The sequence below is a fragment of the Syngnathus acus genome, chromosome 20 (genome assembly GCF_901709675.1).
Source record: "Syngnathus acus chromosome 20, fSynAcu1.2, whole genome shotgun sequence".
Taxonomy (NCBI): Eukaryota; Metazoa; Chordata; class Actinopteri; order Syngnathiformes; family Syngnathidae; genus Syngnathus; species Syngnathus acus.
This window is the reverse complement of record NC_051104.1, coordinates 210,829-230,596: the sequence shown is the minus strand read 5'-3', so window position 1 is coordinate 230,596 and position 19,768 is coordinate 210,829. Positions and strand designations below refer to the sequence as shown.

The window sequence follows — 19,768 nt, the reverse complement described above, 5'->3', positions numbered from 1 at the left end:
TTCCCAGCCTCGGGCAAAAAAAGGGATGAGTCCTATTTCACATAGCAAAAAAATTTCACAAAATTTAAGCAAAATAGTCTGTTTCGTTTGTGCTTCGTTTGTGCTGGTTTGTGCAGCAAAAATTTTCGTTTGTGCTGCTATGGTTTTCTAGTTATGAACGATTATTTTATAGGTCATCCAGAGTTCACCCAGCCCCCCATCTGCTCAAAATGGACCCAAAATGGTACAGTTCGTTTATGCTTCGTTTGTGCAGGTTTGTGCAGCAAAAATCTTCGTTTGTGCTGCTTCCGTTTCGTAGATATTACACATTTATTTTATAGCGATGACGTCACCCAGCCCCCCATTTCTCTTCAAATGGACCCAAAATGGTACCGTTCGTTTGTGCTTCGTTTGTGCTGGTTTCTGCAGCAAAAAGTTTCGTTTGTGCTGCTACGGTTTCGTAGATATTACACATTTATTTTATAGCGATGACGTCACGTAGCCCCGCCCCCCTATTTACTTCCAAATGGACCCAAAATAGTGCCGTTCGTTTGTGTTTCGTTTGTGCTGGTTTGTGCTGCAAAAAGTTTCGTTTGTGCTGCTACGGTTTTGCAGATATTACACATTTAATTCATAGCGATGACGTCACCCAGCCACGTCACTGTATTTTGTCGCGAATTTCAAGCTCCTGGAATGCTCCTGATGCAGGACGAATACAAGGTAAATATGTTCTTAGCCTTTTTTTTCTTTTCTTTTTAGCTTACAGAAAACTTTCACTGCGGGGAATGGCTTTTAGTACGAGGATATTTCTGTAATTATGTTTGTATCGTGCTCATTGATTAATTTCCTTGTTTTCAATAAGCCTATATGATCATTTTTTTTCAATTACATCTGACATGCAAAAGGTTCACCGCAACCTAAATACCTGATGAGTCTATGTCTGCTCCAAAACATTAATTAATGCAACAATTAATACATGTATGTGAAGTTGATGACAGCCAGAAAAAGAAACTTGAAAAAGTGAAAAAATAACTTTCTTTGTCAAAGGGAATATTATCAACATTTTTTTTCCAACAATTCAAACAATGCATCACTGCACTGTGTAGAACACAGCATGTGGGAAGATCTTAGTATTTACTGATGCTGCTTTCACTCCACTTCCCAGGTCTTTATAGATCTCCCAGGCATATGCAGTCCTCCTGCAGTATGCCACATAATGCCCAAGAGAATCCTGGGTCAGTCCTGGTTCAAAGCGAATGACTGCTCTCAAAGTAAATGTCTTCTCTTTTAGCTCCAGACTGGAGGGAAATTCAAGCAAGGCAACTTCCTTGCAACTGCTACCAAGGTCAGTGTCAATCCACATCAACTCTCCCAGATTGTAGCTGTGAGTAACATTACCTGAACACAGAGCCTTGCCTGTATTGTTGTCCTGTGTTTTGAATGAAGACGGACACTTGGAAGGATTTTCAATTGGCCTGAGGCAGAGAGAGTCAGGAAGTCTGAGTCCCTCTTCAGCAGCAGTCTGAAGAGAAGCCATGCCACAGGTCTGCAGGAGAGCAATGTTTGCACAAACAAGTGAAACTTGCCTTGTTACTTGTTGGCTTAAACTGCAGTACTGTGAGGAGCATTGTTTTATCAAATAAACACTTAGGATATTCCTCATTGCGCTCTCAATTACAGTGGAGATGTGGCATTGTGCATCAATTTGGAGAGCACCAGAGGTCAGGAGGACAGGTTTGAATATTTCCCCCAGCAGTTCTGCCCTCTGTGAGTATACCTGTGGGTTCACACCCTGTGTTGTGATGGTTTTCACCAGGTGGAGGAATTGGTTCCCACGTTCATAGTTCAGAACAGTCTTTTCAAATGAAAAACTTTCACAGAAAGAACAGCATAAGCATTGAAAGACAGAATCAAATGCACAAGTATTGAGCACAAACACTTTTGATGTGCAAAGTTTAACAGGCTGTTGATGGTTCCCGTTTTTCAACAATGACTTTTTTCCAGCCCACTTGTGTATCAATATGCAGCCATTCAGGACAAGGAGAGAGATATGAAGTTATCTTTCTTTTTTTCGGTGGGACCGCTAAACCTCTCCAGTTTTCAACTGCACTGAGTAGATGCATCTGGCTCCGTTCCAGGATGAGATTTTTTTCCCCTTTTGTTTACTACTTCAGTTTGAGAAGTACTGCAGACATTGTCAGGCTCTTTGACAGTCGTGGCATCACACACATCCTTTTCACTTTTTTGTTTTGCAGAGCAAATCCGCATGTTTCCCTCAATGAAGGAAAGATGACGAGCAACAAACCGGTCCACACGAATGGGTAGGCTTTCATGCTTGAAAAGGCCTTTTTTTATGTTTTTGAACTCTGCTTCAACAGCTGCGCAACTTGCAGTGATGCTGGTGCTTTTGAAGAGAGGGACCATTATTGTTGTCCAGAGTGGCAAGTAACTTCCAAGTCTTGTTATTTGGGGAATAATCTCAGGGAGGAAGTGGATGTTGTCTCTATCCCCATCAGCCATAGCAAGTGACCTGCTCTCCTCACATATTTCTGTCACCCACTGTCGGACATTAGTCTGGATGTGCTGATTTAATGCATCACCTGGTTCTTGTCCCTCAACTTCCTCATCTGAAATGGGGACAAATTCCTCTGCGATTTGCGCTCTCAAGTATTTCTTGCACTTTTCTGATGGGATAGGGGCTCCAGAATTGTCATTACCCTCTGTCTCACTCAGTGCCACAATGGTGATAGCACGACGAAGTTCTTTTGCATGTTGCAAACATTGTGACTTAAGAAGCTGTGCTATTGACCTAACAAAGAAATCCTTAACGCGAGGTCTTTTGTTTTTCAGGCAGTCCCACCAGCAGATCATCTTAATACAGTGTGCTACATCTACCCTGACAAAACATGGGGGTAGATGTCCAGGTTGATTCCCACGTGAAATCTTAAAGCACTCATTGATGTAGCTCTTCAGATCAGGATGAGGGGTAAAAGCTTTGACTAGAGCTCCAAGAATCGCCAGAGAAAAGTCACTCACTGCTTCTTTAGGAACAGATGCACCTGCATGGATCCATTCCTTCAGCCACTGTGTGATAGCATTAACATCATGCTTCTCTGACAGCATCTGCACGACTGGGACACTGGAGCTGGTATCCCCTGTCATAACACCCTGATACAGGAAGATATGGCCAGACATGCTTTCTGTCACTCACTGTTATTAAATCTTCGGAGATAGTTGTGCATTTGTCGCTTGAAAAAGTTGCACGTCTTTGTTTTTCGCCACCCTGTTGCGATATGTCTTACCGGTCTGCAGAGGTCACTTTGCATGGTAATTAGTTGGATAATACATGTGTAAGAATTGAGTCAAGTGAAAAAGAATAAAATACATGACAGGGGGTTAATGAAGATGCATGATTTTAAGAATGAAAAATTGCAATGGCACAAACAAATGGTTAATTAACGATCCATGGAGCAAGGAAAATAGAAAATAAATTTGTATTAGATAAATGACAAATTGAATGATTCACTGAACGCCAACTAATTTTTTTGCGGCACAATCGGTACCATTTTTGCAGCACAAACCAGCACAAACGAAACACAAACGAACGGCACTATTTTGGGTGCATTTGGAAGTAAATAAGGGGGCGGGGCTACGTGACGTCATCGCTATAAAATGAATGTGTAATATCTACGAAACCGTAGCAGCACAAACGAAAATTTTTGCTGCACAAACCAGCACAAACGAAGCACAAACGAACGGTACCATTTTGGGTCCATTTGAAGAGAAATGGGGGGCTGGGTGACGTCATCGCTATAAAATAAATGTGTAATATCTACGAAACGGAAGCAGCACAAACGAAAATTTTTGCTGCACAAACCTGCACAAACGAAGCACAAACGAACGGTACCATTTTGGGTCCATTTGGAGAAAAATGGGGGGCTGGGTGACGTCATCGCTATAAAATAAATGTGTAATATCTCGGAAACGGAAGCAGCACAAACGAAAATCTTTGCTGCACAAACCAGCACTAACGAAGCACAAACGAACGGTACCATTTTGGGTTCATTTTGAGCAGATGGGGGGCTGGGTGAACTCTGGATGACCTATAAAATAATCGTTCATAACTAAAAAACCATAGCAGCACAAACGAAAATTTTTGCTGCACAAACCAGCACAAACGAAGCACAAACGAACGGTACCATTTTGGGTCCATTTGAAGAGAAATGGGGGGCTGGGTGACGTCATCGCTATAAAATAAATGTGTAATATCTACGAAACGGAAGCAGCACAAACGAAAATTTTTGCTGCACAAACGAAGCACAAACGAACGGTACCATTTTGGGTCCATTTGGAGAGAAATGGGGGGCTGGGTGTCATCATCGCTATAAAATAAATGTGTAATATCTCGGAAACGGAAGCAGCACAAACGAAAATTTTTGCTGCACAAACCAGCACTAACGAAGCACAAACGAACGGTACCATTTTGGGTTAATTTTGAGCAGATGGGGGGCTGGGTGAACTCTGGATGAAAAAACTAAAACTAAAAAACCATAGCAGCACAAACGAAAATTTTTGCTGCACAAAACCAGCACAAACGAAGCACAAACGAAACAGACTATTTTGCTTAAATTTTGCGTGGGGTGGGGGGCCAGCTTCACGCAGGTCTTTTTTTTTTTATTTACACCGAAAAATATTGACTTTAATCTCATATTAGCACCAATATGTTTTCCTTCCGCCGCTTCGATTACAACTCATAATTGTCAGAAAGACTAGAGAGGCACAAAAACTCCCAAATGTCCTTTTGGCTAAATACCTGGATTTCTGTTTTTTGTGTGGAGCGACTCAGGCAAAAAAAAAAAAGGCGGCCAATCCTCTTTGTGTTGAGTGTGTAAATGGGCAACGGGCGGGTGCAGCCTATTCTCTCCCAAATCACAGCGGCGTCCAATGAAGCCCTCAGACGGGACCTTTCTTGATCTTTGCGGCGACGCATTACCAAGTGCACTGGTGCATGTGTGTGCCCATCGCTCACTTCGGCATCGCTTGTATGAAAAGCCCCGTGGAGCGGCGGCGGCTGGTTTGTGTGTAAGCGCACGGGACGGCCCATGTGACAATATGATGCAGTGGACGGCGAACGCACATCGTCATCGCTACTAAATCATGCTTTGTGGGGACCAAAGACACCAGCAGTCAGTTCGAGATGTCTTACTGATTACGGTTCTTATAAATCAAATTTAACTGATGATTATTTTGATATATATATTGGATTGGGGATCCCGGTCCAATATGGCGGACTCATTTTTTTTTACCTTGTTGAAACTCCTAAAATAAGCGGCCTTCTCATCTGGATACTTCTCCAAGCGTCGTGGTCCTTTACTGGACGCCTTTTTCAATACCAGCCAACATCTTCGGAAGATCTGCCAACAGAGAGAGGTTGGAGTTAACTTCCTGAAATCAAGCCAAATGCTTTTATCATATGGATACTTGGATGAAATTGTGTGCAAAACCTTTTGGTGTGTGGATTCATTGGGGAAAGGTTATTTGGCTCAAGTGGTCTAATACAAGGAATGGAACTTGGTGATGTATACTTTAGAAAAAATCTGTTACCTCAGTTTCCTTTGTTTGTTTTGTTTAAATTATTTTTTTAAATCTATATTTATGAATAAAATTGGCCACAAGATTGATTCATTCATTTGAAAATAATACGACTCATTGAGTTTACTCGCTTAAATTCCACTTTTAATAAGGAATTCATGAATGGATCTAATGTGTTTCGCTGCATCAAGATCTTCTTAACTAGAGAGTTATGGAAGTTATGCTTCATTTCATAACGCAGTGGTCTAAGTATCGCGCCAAGCACATTACGCGCGCACAGTCACAGTAGGCCTGCAGATTATCGTACAGCGTATCGATTACCGGATCAGTCTGCCCACTCGCCGAAGATGAGACAAATACAGAGCACAGGGTTTCTTGGGCTTCAAGGTCAAACATACAGCTAAGCACGAGCGGATATGTTTCTCTCCATCTTCCACTTGAATTTTTTTTAACTCGTTCGCTACCATTGACGGCTAATGATGCCAAAATTGCATTTTTTTAACCGGGCTGGTAGCGAACGCAGATAGAGATCCAACAATGCAGTAGAGCAGGGGTGGCCAACCAGTCAGAGACTAAGAGCCACATTTTTTACTGTGTCATCGCAAAGAGCCACATCATACACATGAGCACACATGAACATTCCCCCCCACACACACACACTCACACACACGCACACACACACATGCACTCTCACACGCACAAACGCGCGCGCGCACACACACACACACACACACACACACACACACACACACACACACACACACCTCTGCTCAGCCAAATTTATTGTGTGACATTATCATGTCACGCACCAACATGATAATGACAAATTGACTCCTACAGTACTAAAACCACAGACCAAAGACCACATTTTCAACAATGAACATTGTGTGCATTGTCTCACACAGACAAACTCTCAGTTCAACAAATTCCACAAACAAAAACATACGTTTTTTCACTTACTATGTGTGGCGGGACAGATCATTCGTTTTAGTTTGTCGTTTTCAGGAGACAAGATTTCAATAACGTCACTGAGGCATTTTTTAACAAACTCCACTTCATTGTATGGCTTTTTAGCCCGTGCAATGTTCCAAGCCAGTTGAAACAATGCAAGCGTGACAGTCTCTGAGTGCTTCGTAATTTTTTTGAAAAACTGTACCTATTTTTCTGCCTGACTTTTCAAAGTGTCCAAACTTGTGCTTGCGAAATTCAGTCCCTTTTGGAAAGTCCTTATCGATATTGGCATGAAGTGAGCTGAAGTGGCGCTGAACATTTGAAGCTTTTAAATGCGCTAATGACGTCCGACATATCAGGCAGAATGGCTTGCCATTGCGTTCAACAAAAAACAACTTTAACTCTGTTAAAAACGTCCTGTGTTCATCCTCATATATTCGTTTAGCTGTGCATTTTTTCCTTGCCATTTTTAGAGCGAAATTGACACTTCTCAAATGGGTTTGTCCCTCCTCCTTTGCGGGATTTCACCTCACGCGCATGCGCGTTTGACCAAAATACCATATTGAACTCAAACGAAGCAAATACGCACAAAAAATAAACACAAATGTTGATATGAACGTAAAAGAGCCGCATGCGGCTCGCGAGCCGCGGGTTGGCCACCCCTGCAGTAGAGTGAGCGATGGAAAATGGAGTCCATGGTAGTTTTCAACGTTGAAGAACATGATCCTTGTATATCCTGCTGGAGACAGCTGCTATCACTCTACCAGATGTATGATTGCCTTGGGCCATGCGGTTGAGTTGGGAAAGCGTCGACGCACAATTAATTTGTTTACTCTGCCGCAGTACTTCATAAAAGGCCTGCCGAGTTCAACTCGGCACTTTAATAGTAATTGACTGGAGTGGATCCCTGGGTCCTTATCGGTCTGTCTTGATGGGCCTCCATTCTAGTTAAGTGTTGCCCAAGCCCATTATCAACAGCGGACAACAGAAAAACACTCTGTAATGCACTCAGTCCCCGCGTAGCCTATAAAACTCTTTCAATCGGCGAGGAAACAAAAAAACATTTCAAATCTTCATCCCTGACTCCTACCACCAAAAAAACTACCGTTTTTTTCCGTGTATAATACGCCCCCATGTATAATACGCACCCTAACAATGGCATGTTGATGCTGGAAAAAAGCCTGTACCCATGTATAATACGCACCCAATTTTTTTTTTTTTTTTTTTTTTTTCTTTTTTTTTTTTTTTTAAGTCCCAATGATCGTCACACACGCAGGGAGGCAATGGGTCCCATTTTTATAGTCTTTGGTATGGTCTTAACTAGGCTGGATGTATTTTTTTTGTTGGCGTTGATTTCTCCGACTGCCCGTAAAGGCACCACCGCGATCAGATGAAAAGAGAGGAAAGTGACGTGCGGACATGTGAAAAAGGCGGCTCTGTATGGGAGAGACGTTGAAGAGGAATAATAACACCCTTGGAAACCAAAACTTGCCCCTCGTCGTGACTCGGAGCCGCAACAAATGTTTCGGATTTGTGTAGGGTACATTGTGACAGCAAACGAGCAGGTGATCGAGCAAGCGTCTGATACGAGAGCATTGCGTTCGTATGGAGCGTGTTTGAAGTGAACAGCAGAGACGAAAGGAACAAGGCAAAGTGTTGTGAAATAAAATATTACCTGTAATACGCATTTTGTTATTTGCTGATTGTATTAAACTATCACATTCATTGTCAGTCAAGAAGAGAAGAGGACTATTATCCCTTCTTTGACGAAATGACCAGAGCACAGTACAAACACACTATTGTTCTTTCGGTATTTATTCAACCCACATTCTTTCACAACATGACAAGAAGAGAACAATACATAAATCAATACTCGTACCAGTACCATGATTTTCTTAAAAAAAAAAAAAAAAAAAAAAGAAAATTTTTTTAAAAATTTTTTTAAAAAAAATTGTACCCATGTATAATGCGCACCCCAGATTTTAGGACAATAAATTAGTTAAATTTTGCGTATTATACACGGAAAAAAACGGTAAACTTTTTAGAGAAATCCGAGAAGAATATCGGCACTGACAATGAACAATAACGTGTTTGCTTTTTTTAAGCAGTAAACGCAATCCCACGCGGCTCCTAGGAGCTGGAATCAGAGGAGCCCAGTGTGCCTCGCAAAGTAATTCGCTCTAGGAGCGCCGAGATTAAGTAATTATGCCGGCACAAAAGGAAGCTCAATAAAATAGCTTGTGCATAATAGGAACCCGGGGGGTATGAATGGAGTGTCTTGAATTTTCTCTGTTCTACAGTTGTCAATGCTTTGTCAAGGCAGAGCTACTCTCAGACTGCCGCCGCCGCCAATTCAGACACTCTTACACTGATTGTAATTACAGAGATGTGAATGAGGCTCTGCCACTTTCATGTGACTCATTTAATGCCAGAACATTGTTGGGCATACAGAAAAAACAATTCACACACAAAAAAAAACAAAGTCATGATAGAAAAACAGGAATGCTCAAAATCAAACGTTCCTCAGCTCCCGACTCACAAAAATTCGTCTTGACAAATAGGCGCAAAAATAGAGATGATAATTTCAGTGAACAGCAAAAATCAGGAGGATCATCATCAGAGAGTCAAAACCATCAACAATAATGAGCAGATTTACATTCTGAGCAATGGGATGTACCCACACAACAGTGGAATACAAATTGAGTCATTAAAATTTAACACTTCATTATCACAATCTTGGAATGATTTATTAAAGAAATATTTTTTCAACATTCCAGTTTAATGACTTTCATTGTATGGAAGAAGCCAGATTAAAAACCCAATTTTTTTTGTAGGGGGGTTAAAAAAAACAACTTTTTTTTATTCATATCAGGCAGAAAAATATAAATCCACGTCAGGTGACTTCACAAAAAAAAAACATTTAAACACAGTTGGTGTTTTGAAAGATTGGATACATTATGATGAAAAGCGTGTGTTGTATAAATAGTAAGAGAGTCGTTTTGCAGCTCCGAGCCGCATCTGCGGACGATTTTTCACTGTTGGAAAAACAACAACATCAGCACGCTGAGCTTGCCAGCGTGTAAAATGGGCATCAGTGAAAGTAGCCAGCTGCTCAGAACCTTTCAAGGGCAATCTTTTCACTTTCAGGGCAGCTCCATCTTGAAGGAAACACCTTGGAAAAGTACGACGGGTTCACAAAAACCAGGTCGACCATTGTGTTCTTTCAACACTCAATTTCGCGGGATCCATACGATTCTTGCTTCTCCTACGTTTGGAACAACGTTGCCTATTGTTGATGGTAACTGCAACGATAGATCATGGAAATCTTAATTTAGCCCCCCCTATAGACTAAGTCGTATTATCGGAATCTAGCACATGGAAGAGGGCGTGGCTTGTCTAATTTAAAAGCCGTTTGGTGCCTTTAATCATCTTTTAAGTAGTCTCAAAAGCGCAAAGTCTCATTCACTTGTGCAATTATTGAGAAACCGTCTCTAACCCCCTCTCAATAATTTATGGTCGGTATTCATCCCAAACAGACAAATCACTCATTATTTGGACCATGTGAGGAGCTGTCGAAAGAGATGAAAATGATTTCCAATGACAGCCCTCTTCAAGTGAATGACTAATCACATCGGCGAATAAATATAGCGCTCTATCGGACTCTCCAGTGTACGAGTGAATATTGAAACGCAAATGGGCCTGCCGCCTCTTCTTTGGATCGTTCAAAGAAAATCGGACAAATGTGGGAAGGGCTTTTACCCTCCTAATGATTTTCCTGCGCCCCGCAAAGTATAATTTCAAGACGATTGCCGCCGCACTCAGTGAAAATACCTTACACAAGAGCACTTTAATCATAGTCTGTAACTCTTAGGCATGATGGGGACCGACTCATTCGCATGTTGACTACGGAGATTTTTGTTTTTTTTTAACTTCAGTCGTTCCGATAGAATCGGAAAATCGAAAATAAGTGAAGGTTTGTGTCCCTCGATATAATGAACACTGCACGTCAAATGTTTGGACATCCCGTAATTTTGTAATTCGTCCTCGACTACAGCTGTTGGCAGCATGGCGAGGCAGCCGTGCGCCAGTCAATCATAGATTAGTTTATCTGGGCCATTCCAAATCCTCGTGTGTGTGCGTGTGTGTGTCTGTGTGTGTGTGTTTTTGTAATGCGGTGCTACCTCAGCAGCAAGTAATCATTGCCCCCCCCCATTCCTTCCTGAAGACACATACAACCCCACCCCTCTTTCCAGTCAAATATAATTTCAAAATCCTTATTAGAGATGCACCGATCCGATATCTGGATCGGATATCGGCCCCGATATCAACAAAATTGATGGATCGGGTATCGGAAAATGCAGCCGATCTGTGAGCCGATCCTTTCCTTAATCTATTGGGACGCGGGCTACGTCATACGTCAGCAGCACGTGTGCCGCGGGACGCGGCTACGTCATACGTCAGCAGCACGTGTGCCGCGGGACGCGGCTACGTCATACGTCAGCAGCACGTGTGCCGCATGCCACGAGAGTTTTCTAAACAAACGCAAACATGGAGCGAACGAAAGAGTCAGCTGTGTGGAGGTACTTTAAACTGAACACGCCAACTAGCTCGACGGCAGTTTGTAATGTCCGCAAAGCTAATGTTGCCAGGGGTGGTGGTAGTACTGCCAGGTATAGTACTAGTACTAAGCGGAGCTTGTTTTCAGGGAGCACTTCTCATTGCTGCTTAAATGAGCATTTAGAGCATCAACAGGTCATGAGTGATGTGGAACGGCACCTAATGTTTACATGTTTACTATTTATTTTAATATTTGGTTACTGTGTGCTTGATCACCCTTTCTATATTTGCCCAGTGCAGTTTCAGCTGCAACATTTGTATTTTTTTTTTAAGAAGTTTGTATCCTAATTTACTTGAATTTAAATGCTGATACACTTTATTGCTGCTGTTGCACAATTTATGTTACAAATAAATAGTTCATTGCATGAATCTGCTTTATCTTGTTACATTTTGTCTTAGGAATGAACTGTGTAGTCATGCCTGATGCCATTGCCTTTAGTCTTTTCTGTTCCACATGTAGAGGTATGTAGCTTGTTAAGTCAACCATAATATCGGATCGGTATCGGGTATCGACCGATACGCAAAACCACGGTATCGGTATCGAAACTGAAAAAGTCGGATCGGTGCATCTCTAATCCTTATTTCATTTGTCAAGGCCTTGGTGTGACTATGGGACACAAGTCAAAGGCAAACTAAGGTTCCCTGTCATAATATGGTGACGGAATAATGAAGGAAAAAGGTCCAGTATGACAAGGACTACAAGGGCAGACTTCTTCTTTTTTTTTCCAACCACGAGACAGGTCATCAATTCAGCAAAAAAAAAAAAAAAAACGGTCTAAAAAGAGGACAGGAAAGAAATATGACCAAGAGGAAACAAAGATTGCTTGAAAGATAATTGCCACCAGTGAATCTCCAAATCGTTGTCCTACGTTAATGTGACCCAGAGAGCTACAATGAGGATATTATTGAAAAATGGGCCAGGTTCAAATGAAGCGGAATTATTGATTCAAAAGAAAACGGTGCACAAGTGCAGAGTGCAGCTTTTTAGTGTCGGAATTCCAATTGACCGTATCTCCATAGGTGAATTTATAATGGATGAATGAATAGCCGGAGCATTTCTGGCAACGCTGGATTCAGCGTTTTTGTCGACTACTTCTCGTGGTACATTTAAAAAAAAAAAAAAAGATATCCTCAAATGACAACTCACTTACTAAAATACATTTACCGTAATCTTCGGACGATAAGTCGCTCCGGAGTACAAGTCGCATCAGCCATAAAATGCCCAAAAAAGTGAAAAAAAAACATATATAAGTCGCTCCGCAGTATAAGTCGCATTTTGGGGGGCAATTTATTCGACAAAATCCAACACCAAGAACAGTCATGAACGAGCAACAACAGGCTAAACGATAGGTATGCTAACGTGACATAAACACAAACGAAGAGCTGAGAACGGCCCTGACGTAACATTCAGTTATTTAAAAAAAACTATTACATAAATAACACGTTTATAAAACCATCTGTGTCACTCCAATTCATTAAATCCTTCGATCGTCCTTTGTCAACAAAGGGTGCGCGCCGCTGACGGCGCTTGCACTTCAAAATATTCCACAGGCCCATATAACGATATATAAATTAGAAATCAAATAACTATTATAGCGGCTCGGTGGCGCACTGGGTAGCACGTCCGCCTCACAGTTAGGAGGGTGCGGGTTCGATTCCACCTCCGGCCCTCCCTGTGCGGAGTTTGCATGTTCTCCCCGGGCCCGCGTGGGTTTTCTCCGGGCACTCCGGTTTCCTCCCACATCCCAAAAACATGCTTGGTAGGCCGATTGAAGACTCCAAATTGTCCCTAGGTGTGAGTACGAGTGCAAATGGTTGTTTGTCTCTGTGTGCCCTGCGATCGGCTGGCAACCGGTTCAGGGTGTCCCCCGCCTACTGCCCGATGACGGCTGGGATAGGCTCCAGCACGCCCGCGACCCCCGTGGGGACTAAGCGGTTCAGAAGATGGATGGATGGATAACTATTATATAAGCAATAATATTATCAAACCATCTGTGCACTCTAAATCATTAAATCCATCGATCAAATTCCTCGTCCTTTGTTAACAACGCCGTGCGTGCGCCCTGACGTCAGCCTCGTCGTTATTCCACAGATCTGGTATATAACTAGATCGTAGCGTTAACAAAGTACAAGGAAAGACGTGGGTTTGGTAAACGGCTCTTTATTTAACAAAACAAACTTCCAGGCGTGTGGCGGCGTGGACTTCCAGCCACGGAGGTGGAAGAGAGATCCATAGAATAGGACCGGGCGTGCATAAAAGCCATGACCGAGCCCCATCCACCGTCCCCGGACAGCCACCCGGCCGAGCACCGGCCCTCGACTTCCATCCACGGAGGTGAAAGAGAGCTCCTTAGAGTAGGACCGGGCGTGCGTAAAAGCCATGTCCGAGCCCCATCCACCGTCCCTGGACAGCCACCCGGCCGAGCGCCGGCCCCCGACTTCTATCCACGGAGGTGAAAGAGAGCTCCGTAGAGTAGGACCGGGCGTGCATAAAAGCCATAATAGTTTTTCAAACTTTCTGTGTCACTCCAAATCCTTAAATCCTTCAAACTCTTCGTCCTCCGTGTCACTTAGAAACAAAGCCGCTAATGATGCCGGTAGTACGTGGGGCCCTTCGTCATCTTCGTCATCCCGTGATCAATCCTTTATGTAAACAACCGCCGCGCCACACCGCGTCGCGCTGCTGACGTCACTTGAAATTCAAATTACAGTAATCCCTTGCTACATCGTGGTTCATTTATCGCGGTTTCACTTTTTTTTTTTTTTTTGGAAAATGTTTGAAAAAAAACACATATAAGTCACTCCTTATTATAAGTCGCCCCCCCCACCCAAACTATGAAAAAAAACGCGACTTATAGTCCGAAAATTACGGTATATCAAATACAAGTTGAGTTCTCCATAGCAGTTCTAGATATTCTCGTGAACAAAATATCATTTATTGGATTCATTTATTGGATTTTTATGTTGGTGTTGACACAAGTTATTCATTATTGATTACAGCCCAGCTACCGTCAACATTTTTTTTTTTATGCTTACATTTACAAGAGGCCACTGTGTGCTCGCATGCATGTCCATCCAGCCATCCATTTTCTGTACCGCTGTATCCCCACGGGGGACACGGGCTTGCCGGAGCCTATCCCAGCTGTCATCGGGCAGTAGGCGGGGGACACCCTGAACCGGTTGCCAGCCAATCGCAGGGCACACAGAGACGAACAACCATCCGCACACGCACTTACACCTAGGGGCAATTTGGAGCGCTCAATCAGCCTACCAAGCATGTTTTTGGGGACGTGGGAGGAAACCGGAGGGCCCGGAGAAAACCCACGCGGACACGGGGAGAACATGCAAACTCCACACAGGGAGGGCCGGAGGTGGAATCGAACCCGCACCCTACGTACTGTGAGGCGGACGTGCTAGCCAGTGCGCCACCGAGCCGCCTTGCATGCATGTATAAAACATTATTACAGAGGAATAATTTCCCTTTAAGTCATCGCCATGACAACCGGCTGCTCTTTCGCCATCCCTCATCCAAACCTTTTTATGTAGTACTGCTTTCGCTGCAATCCTCCCCACACACAAACAAGCAAACACTCAGCAATTTCCATTTAATCCACGCACAAGTCTGACAATAACACGCAGACAAAGACGGATTTGAGAGAGCAACAATTCGGTGTTATTTTCTTAAAAGGGATGTTGCTAAAAAGCGCAAAACATCTTTTTACGTTTGGAAGCGGCAAGGGCAAAGGCTTATTCATTAAGGTGTTACTCGCATCGGCAGGCCAAATTTATATTTCAAGCAACAAGTGAGCAAATCCAGTGCAGCCATCACAAAACATGGTGCAAATCACATTAGTGGGCATTTTAGCATATCACGTCGTAGCCTTTCTTGCTAACCATGAGATGACGTCTAGCGTGATTAGCATTAGCCGACCACTTGATTATCATATAAATCAAGTTTTGACGCTCCACAAAATATGTAGCAGGACATGACGAAGCCTCCCCCCCTGACTAACCCCCCACCCCCCCGAGTGTTTTCCAGGATGCTTTGTGCAGTTATTTAAATTCAATCAGACTTGGATTAATTCTGAAGAGCTACGAATGTTTGGGCTGCTCCTCTGACATATACATAGCCCGACTAACTTGACTCTGTGTGCAAATCCGAGATGCCGCCGATGAAGTGCCAAGGTGTGGCGTGTCCCAAAAAAGCGTCCAATGGAATTTGTCATGTTGGTTTTGGCTCTCGTCCTCACACTGCCTTTTGCAGGCCGCCATTCCGTTTTATTTCCTCTGTGTCCGAGCCCTACCGCAGCTGTCAGGGGTGAAAAGTTGGCCTTAATAAACAGCCTTCACTTTTTTCCACAGGTATTTTTAATGGTTTATGGATTGGTGATTCATTGATTCATCGCAAAGGGGGGGCAAGCTTGTAGTTCAAACGCTTGGCCATTAGCAACACAAAGCAAATCAATGCGTTCATTTCTTATGAAAGTCCAAACAGGCTTCATTTTTACCGAGCCGTTCAGTACTGAACATTTGCAGCGCAATCTCTTTCGCTGTGAAGGCTACGAAAAAAGTCCATCTGTGAGAGATGATCAGAAAGCTTCAGATTAGCATAAACTCCCAATTTACAAATAAGCATATTATGACCTTTTCACATCACCCACCAACTTTTTCCACTGACCTTCTGTTTTCAATTGTTTACGACTCTCACGAGCCATTTTTTTTCCCCCTCCTTCATGACCTTTGAATGATCCGCTGGCAGCGCCACAGCCAACGCCACAATTGTGCGCTCCATTTCCCCTGGCAAGACCTTGCTCAAAATCTCCCTCCCCGAACCATCATCCCTTTGCAGAAATATCAAAAAGCTGTCGCCTCGGCTGACACTACACTCGAGGTCATTTCTGCTCATTAAGACGACGCCGTAGGAACAAACCGAGAAGGCGGTCAGCTGCAAAGTTAATACCCGACGCCCGAGCAGACAGAGAAACTGTCACCTCCTTACTATTAAAAGATCTCCCATGAGAAAGAAAGAGGGAGGAAGGGAAGCTGCTGTGAACTAATCTCCAAACAAAACAAAACAAAACAAAACAAAACAAAACAAAACAAAGCTCCCACGTGGACAGGTGACTTTCACCGACACAAACTCAAGCTCCGGGTATTGCCAGCACAGCCTAACATAAAAATAAACACTTTGTATAAATGTATCTGACACAACAAGAATATTTACTTTCATGTAAAGCAGCTCAGCTTTTCTATTTACAGTATTTGCCTGCGACTTGTTTCGTGGATTGAAGGCAGGGAGACAGAGGCAAACTGAGGTTATATTTGGCTACGTATGAATATGCTTGGCAAGCAGGTTGATGAAAGGTAACAGCAGGAGTGGATCTCAATATATAGTCCAAAGGTGATTTAAAAATAAGGGGAGGGCGGGTATTTTGGTTCTTATACACCGTCAACAAATGTCATGCAGTTCATTAGATGATGGACTCCAATAGCGTACACGAGGAAAAGAAAGCAAACATGCAAACATGCACTGACACACAAACGCCAACATGAGCTAAACCGCAAAGTAAATCTCGGGGGACTGGCGTGTTGATTAATGAGTGGCGGATGCCCAGCAAAGGAGGAAGTGTTAATGGAAGCGTGTTAGATTCCTCTCTGCCCTGGTCGTTTATAGTTTAGCTGCTCGATGCTCGAAAGAGAACGGTGAAAATATGTAAAAGTCGTAATCACTCAGCTTATATGATTTATCATTCATTAAACTCCTGAGTGACTGTTACTGAGCCAAGAACTATTAAGAAGACGTAGAGGGAGGAAATGTAATAAAAAAGAAATGCACTCTCCTTTCGGATGACATGCTCATCAAGTGTGTTCAAAGATGAAATGCTCCTTGGATATTTTATGGCAAGCCATTTGAAGCATCCATCTTTAATCAGATGGAGTCCCCCAGGGCTCCGTTCTAGGTCCACTGTTATTTCATTTCTTCCACTAAATTTGTCCAAACCTACTTTCAAATGAACACTTTAGGGCTCGGGGATAAGATTAGATTTGTCAGCCTACGCCCTGCCAACAGCGTGAAAACAATGCCAGACACACAATGGCTGTATTATCATTTAATATCACAATTATTTTCCACTGCAATCTGCAGCCAAGAAATACTTAGATCGAGGTAGGGAGTGTTAAGTTTTAAAATACAGTGGAGCCTCGGTTTTCGAACGTCCCGGTTCTCGAACAAATCGGTATTCGAACAAAAAATTCGAGATTTTTTTGCTTCGGATGTCGGACGAAATTCGGTTGTCGAACCTCGCGAGATGAGCCGAGAGGACCCGCATGCCAACTGACTCCGTTCGTTATTACGTTCTCGTTACTCTGAGGATTGCATCAACTCTAATCATGCATCCAAAGGAAGCAAGTGGGATCAGTAAAGCCATCCTAAAACACAAAGGCGCTCCTAAAGCAGTGCGACACTGAGCGCCCGGCGCGCTGCGGTTGCGCGATCGGACCAAATTAAGCTCCCTGCGCACTGAGGTCCATTTAAATTTTGGAAAGTACATTAGGACTTTAAAAATATTTTCTAAATTTTAGCGACCGCTCTGTCACAATAATGCGACCAGCGCGGTGCAGTTGCGCGGTCGGCGGCGCGCAACGGTTGCGCGTTCGGCGGTGCGCTGCAGTTGCCCGATCGGACAAAATTAAGCTCCCTGCGCACTGATGTCCACTTAAATTTTGGAAAGTACAGCAGGAGTTTAAACATATTTTCTAAATTTCCGCGATGGCTCTGTCACAATAATGCGACCTGCGCGGTGCAGTTGCGCGATCGGCGACGCGCTACGGTTGCGCGTTCGGCGGTGCGCTGCAGTTGCGCAATTGGACAAAAATGCACAAATGAAAAAATGCTTAGAAAAGGCGTTGTTTTTTGGGGGCTTGAAAACGGACTATTTTTTTCCCATTATTTGTAATGGGAAAATATGATTTGGAATTCGAACGATTCACTTCTCGAACAGCCTTCTGGAACGGATTGTGTTCGAGAACCGAGGCTCCACTGTACAGTTTTCCGTGTGAAAGATTAGTTTTGAGGCGTTCCTGTGGTATTTCTCCAATAGGATTAACGCACATATCACTTCACAGAGCAGCTCATTGAAAAACATTGCAACAAAACTGTTATGGATGGCGGTGACGAGCTGGTGTGATGCGCTTGCGAGGGGATTCAAACCTGGGAGATAGAAAAAGCATGATAGAGGAGACGGCAAAAGCATGCCTGAAAGCTAAATCCAGTCCAGTTATTTCCAGAACATGACATATGCTGGCAAACAAACACCATTTGTTCCAATCAACCGAGGTTTTCAATTACAAAAGCAACACCGCAGCTGGATAGATTTATTCTCTGTGAAGAATAACAAAAATTCCTTGTTAATGGTGGAGTGCTCTGTGGTGGCAAGAAACGTCTCTGCCATGTCCCACGATAGACGCATTATCCTCTATTTCTTTGCCCTTTGTATTTGGCGTGCCAACAAAGGGGGAGCATACACACACGGTGGTGACAATATGCACTGTCCATGTCCAGGCCACAGTTCGTTGAGCACGAATGGCCACTTGTTAGGCCAAAACAGCTGAGTGCAACAAAAGAGTGATAAAAGAGCTGATAGCTACTAATACAGAGAGCGCGATAGTAATGAAGCAACAGGGGGACGGACGCACAGGAAAAAAAAAAGCACTTCAAAAATAATAACAGCCATGTTTTTATCAGCCACACAGTCGTATGAGCTCTGATGTGAGTCATAAAAAATAATAATGTAGTTTTGTTTGCACACACAAAATGAATATCTGCAAGTGACAAGCACGCCCGGACTGACTTTTTTTTTCTCTCTCTGTAAGTCTGCCGTGCGGGTGGCGCGCCTATCAGAAAGATAGGCCAAGCCACTCAGGCCAGGAGCATGTGAGGAGGGAGAGACGATTGGTTTATATCAATTAACACCCGCCCCCACAGTCCGTATCAACCACACAGCGCGTGTGGAGGAAGGGGTGTGTTACTATGTCAGGTGCCGTCTGCTGTAGCTAGCGAGCGGTGCAAGTGAGGATAATGGACTTCGAACGTGGTAAAATGAAGAGGAAAGGCGGGGGGACAAAAAAAGAAAGGCGCTGGAGGAGGACGCGGCCAAATGCAGAAAAGTTACGGATTTGTTCAGCCCCCCCACACACACTCACGGTGCCATTAAAAACTGTGTATGCCCGTGCATGTATGCCAGTTTGCATGTGTTGTGTGCATATGTGCCGCAGCCATAAGGCTGTCCCTCTGCTGATTTATTGTTAGATTTAGTTCTAGTTGATTTTGTAAGTTGAAGAGTCATTTGTTATTCTTTCTTACTTGCACATTCCTCTAAACTTTGTAACTGGCCCTGGCTAAATTAATATTAAAATATATATATATATGTTTCCTATGCAAAGGTGGAAATATTGCCAGTTTTGGTGCTTCAGACAGTAGGCCCAGAACTAGATCAGAGCAGCTGACAGGTAAAGAACAGACAGTCATCTATCAATGCATGGGATTGAATAGACTATGACTATGCATGAAACATTTGGGGGGGAAAAGCATATATTTACCCATATCATTCTTTTGATATTGATTCTGTTC

The 19,768-nt window shown here is 43.3% G+C and overlaps 1 protein-coding gene and 1 long non-coding RNA gene across 4 annotated transcripts in view; one reads left to right on the top strand and one right to left on the bottom strand.

Moving 5' to 3' along the window:
- Nucleotides 1-19,768, bottom strand: part of dok6 (docking protein 6) — a 32,696-nt gene that overhangs the window by 7,366 nt on the left and 5,562 nt on the right. Inside the window, exon 2 of the mRNA XM_037279436.1 lies at nt 5,286-5,393. Within this exon, the coding sequence (XP_037135331.1) occupies nt 5,286-5,393 (108 nt within the window). The remainder of the gene's footprint in view (nt 1-5,285; nt 5,394-19,768) is intronic.
- On the top strand, nt 634-2,272 carry LOC119139071. Of its 3 annotated transcripts, none has more exons than XR_005101294.1 (5): nt 634-699; nt 1,271-1,324; nt 1,388-1,523; nt 1,660-1,901; nt 1,984-2,272. It is a non-coding gene; the product is annotated as an uncharacterized LOC119139071 (long non-coding RNA). The 3 variants fall into 3 exon arrangements; XR_005101293.1 differs by having other exon boundaries at nt 665-699; nt 1,145-1,324; XR_005101292.1 differs by having other exon boundaries at nt 667-699; nt 1,145-1,324; nt 1,426-1,523.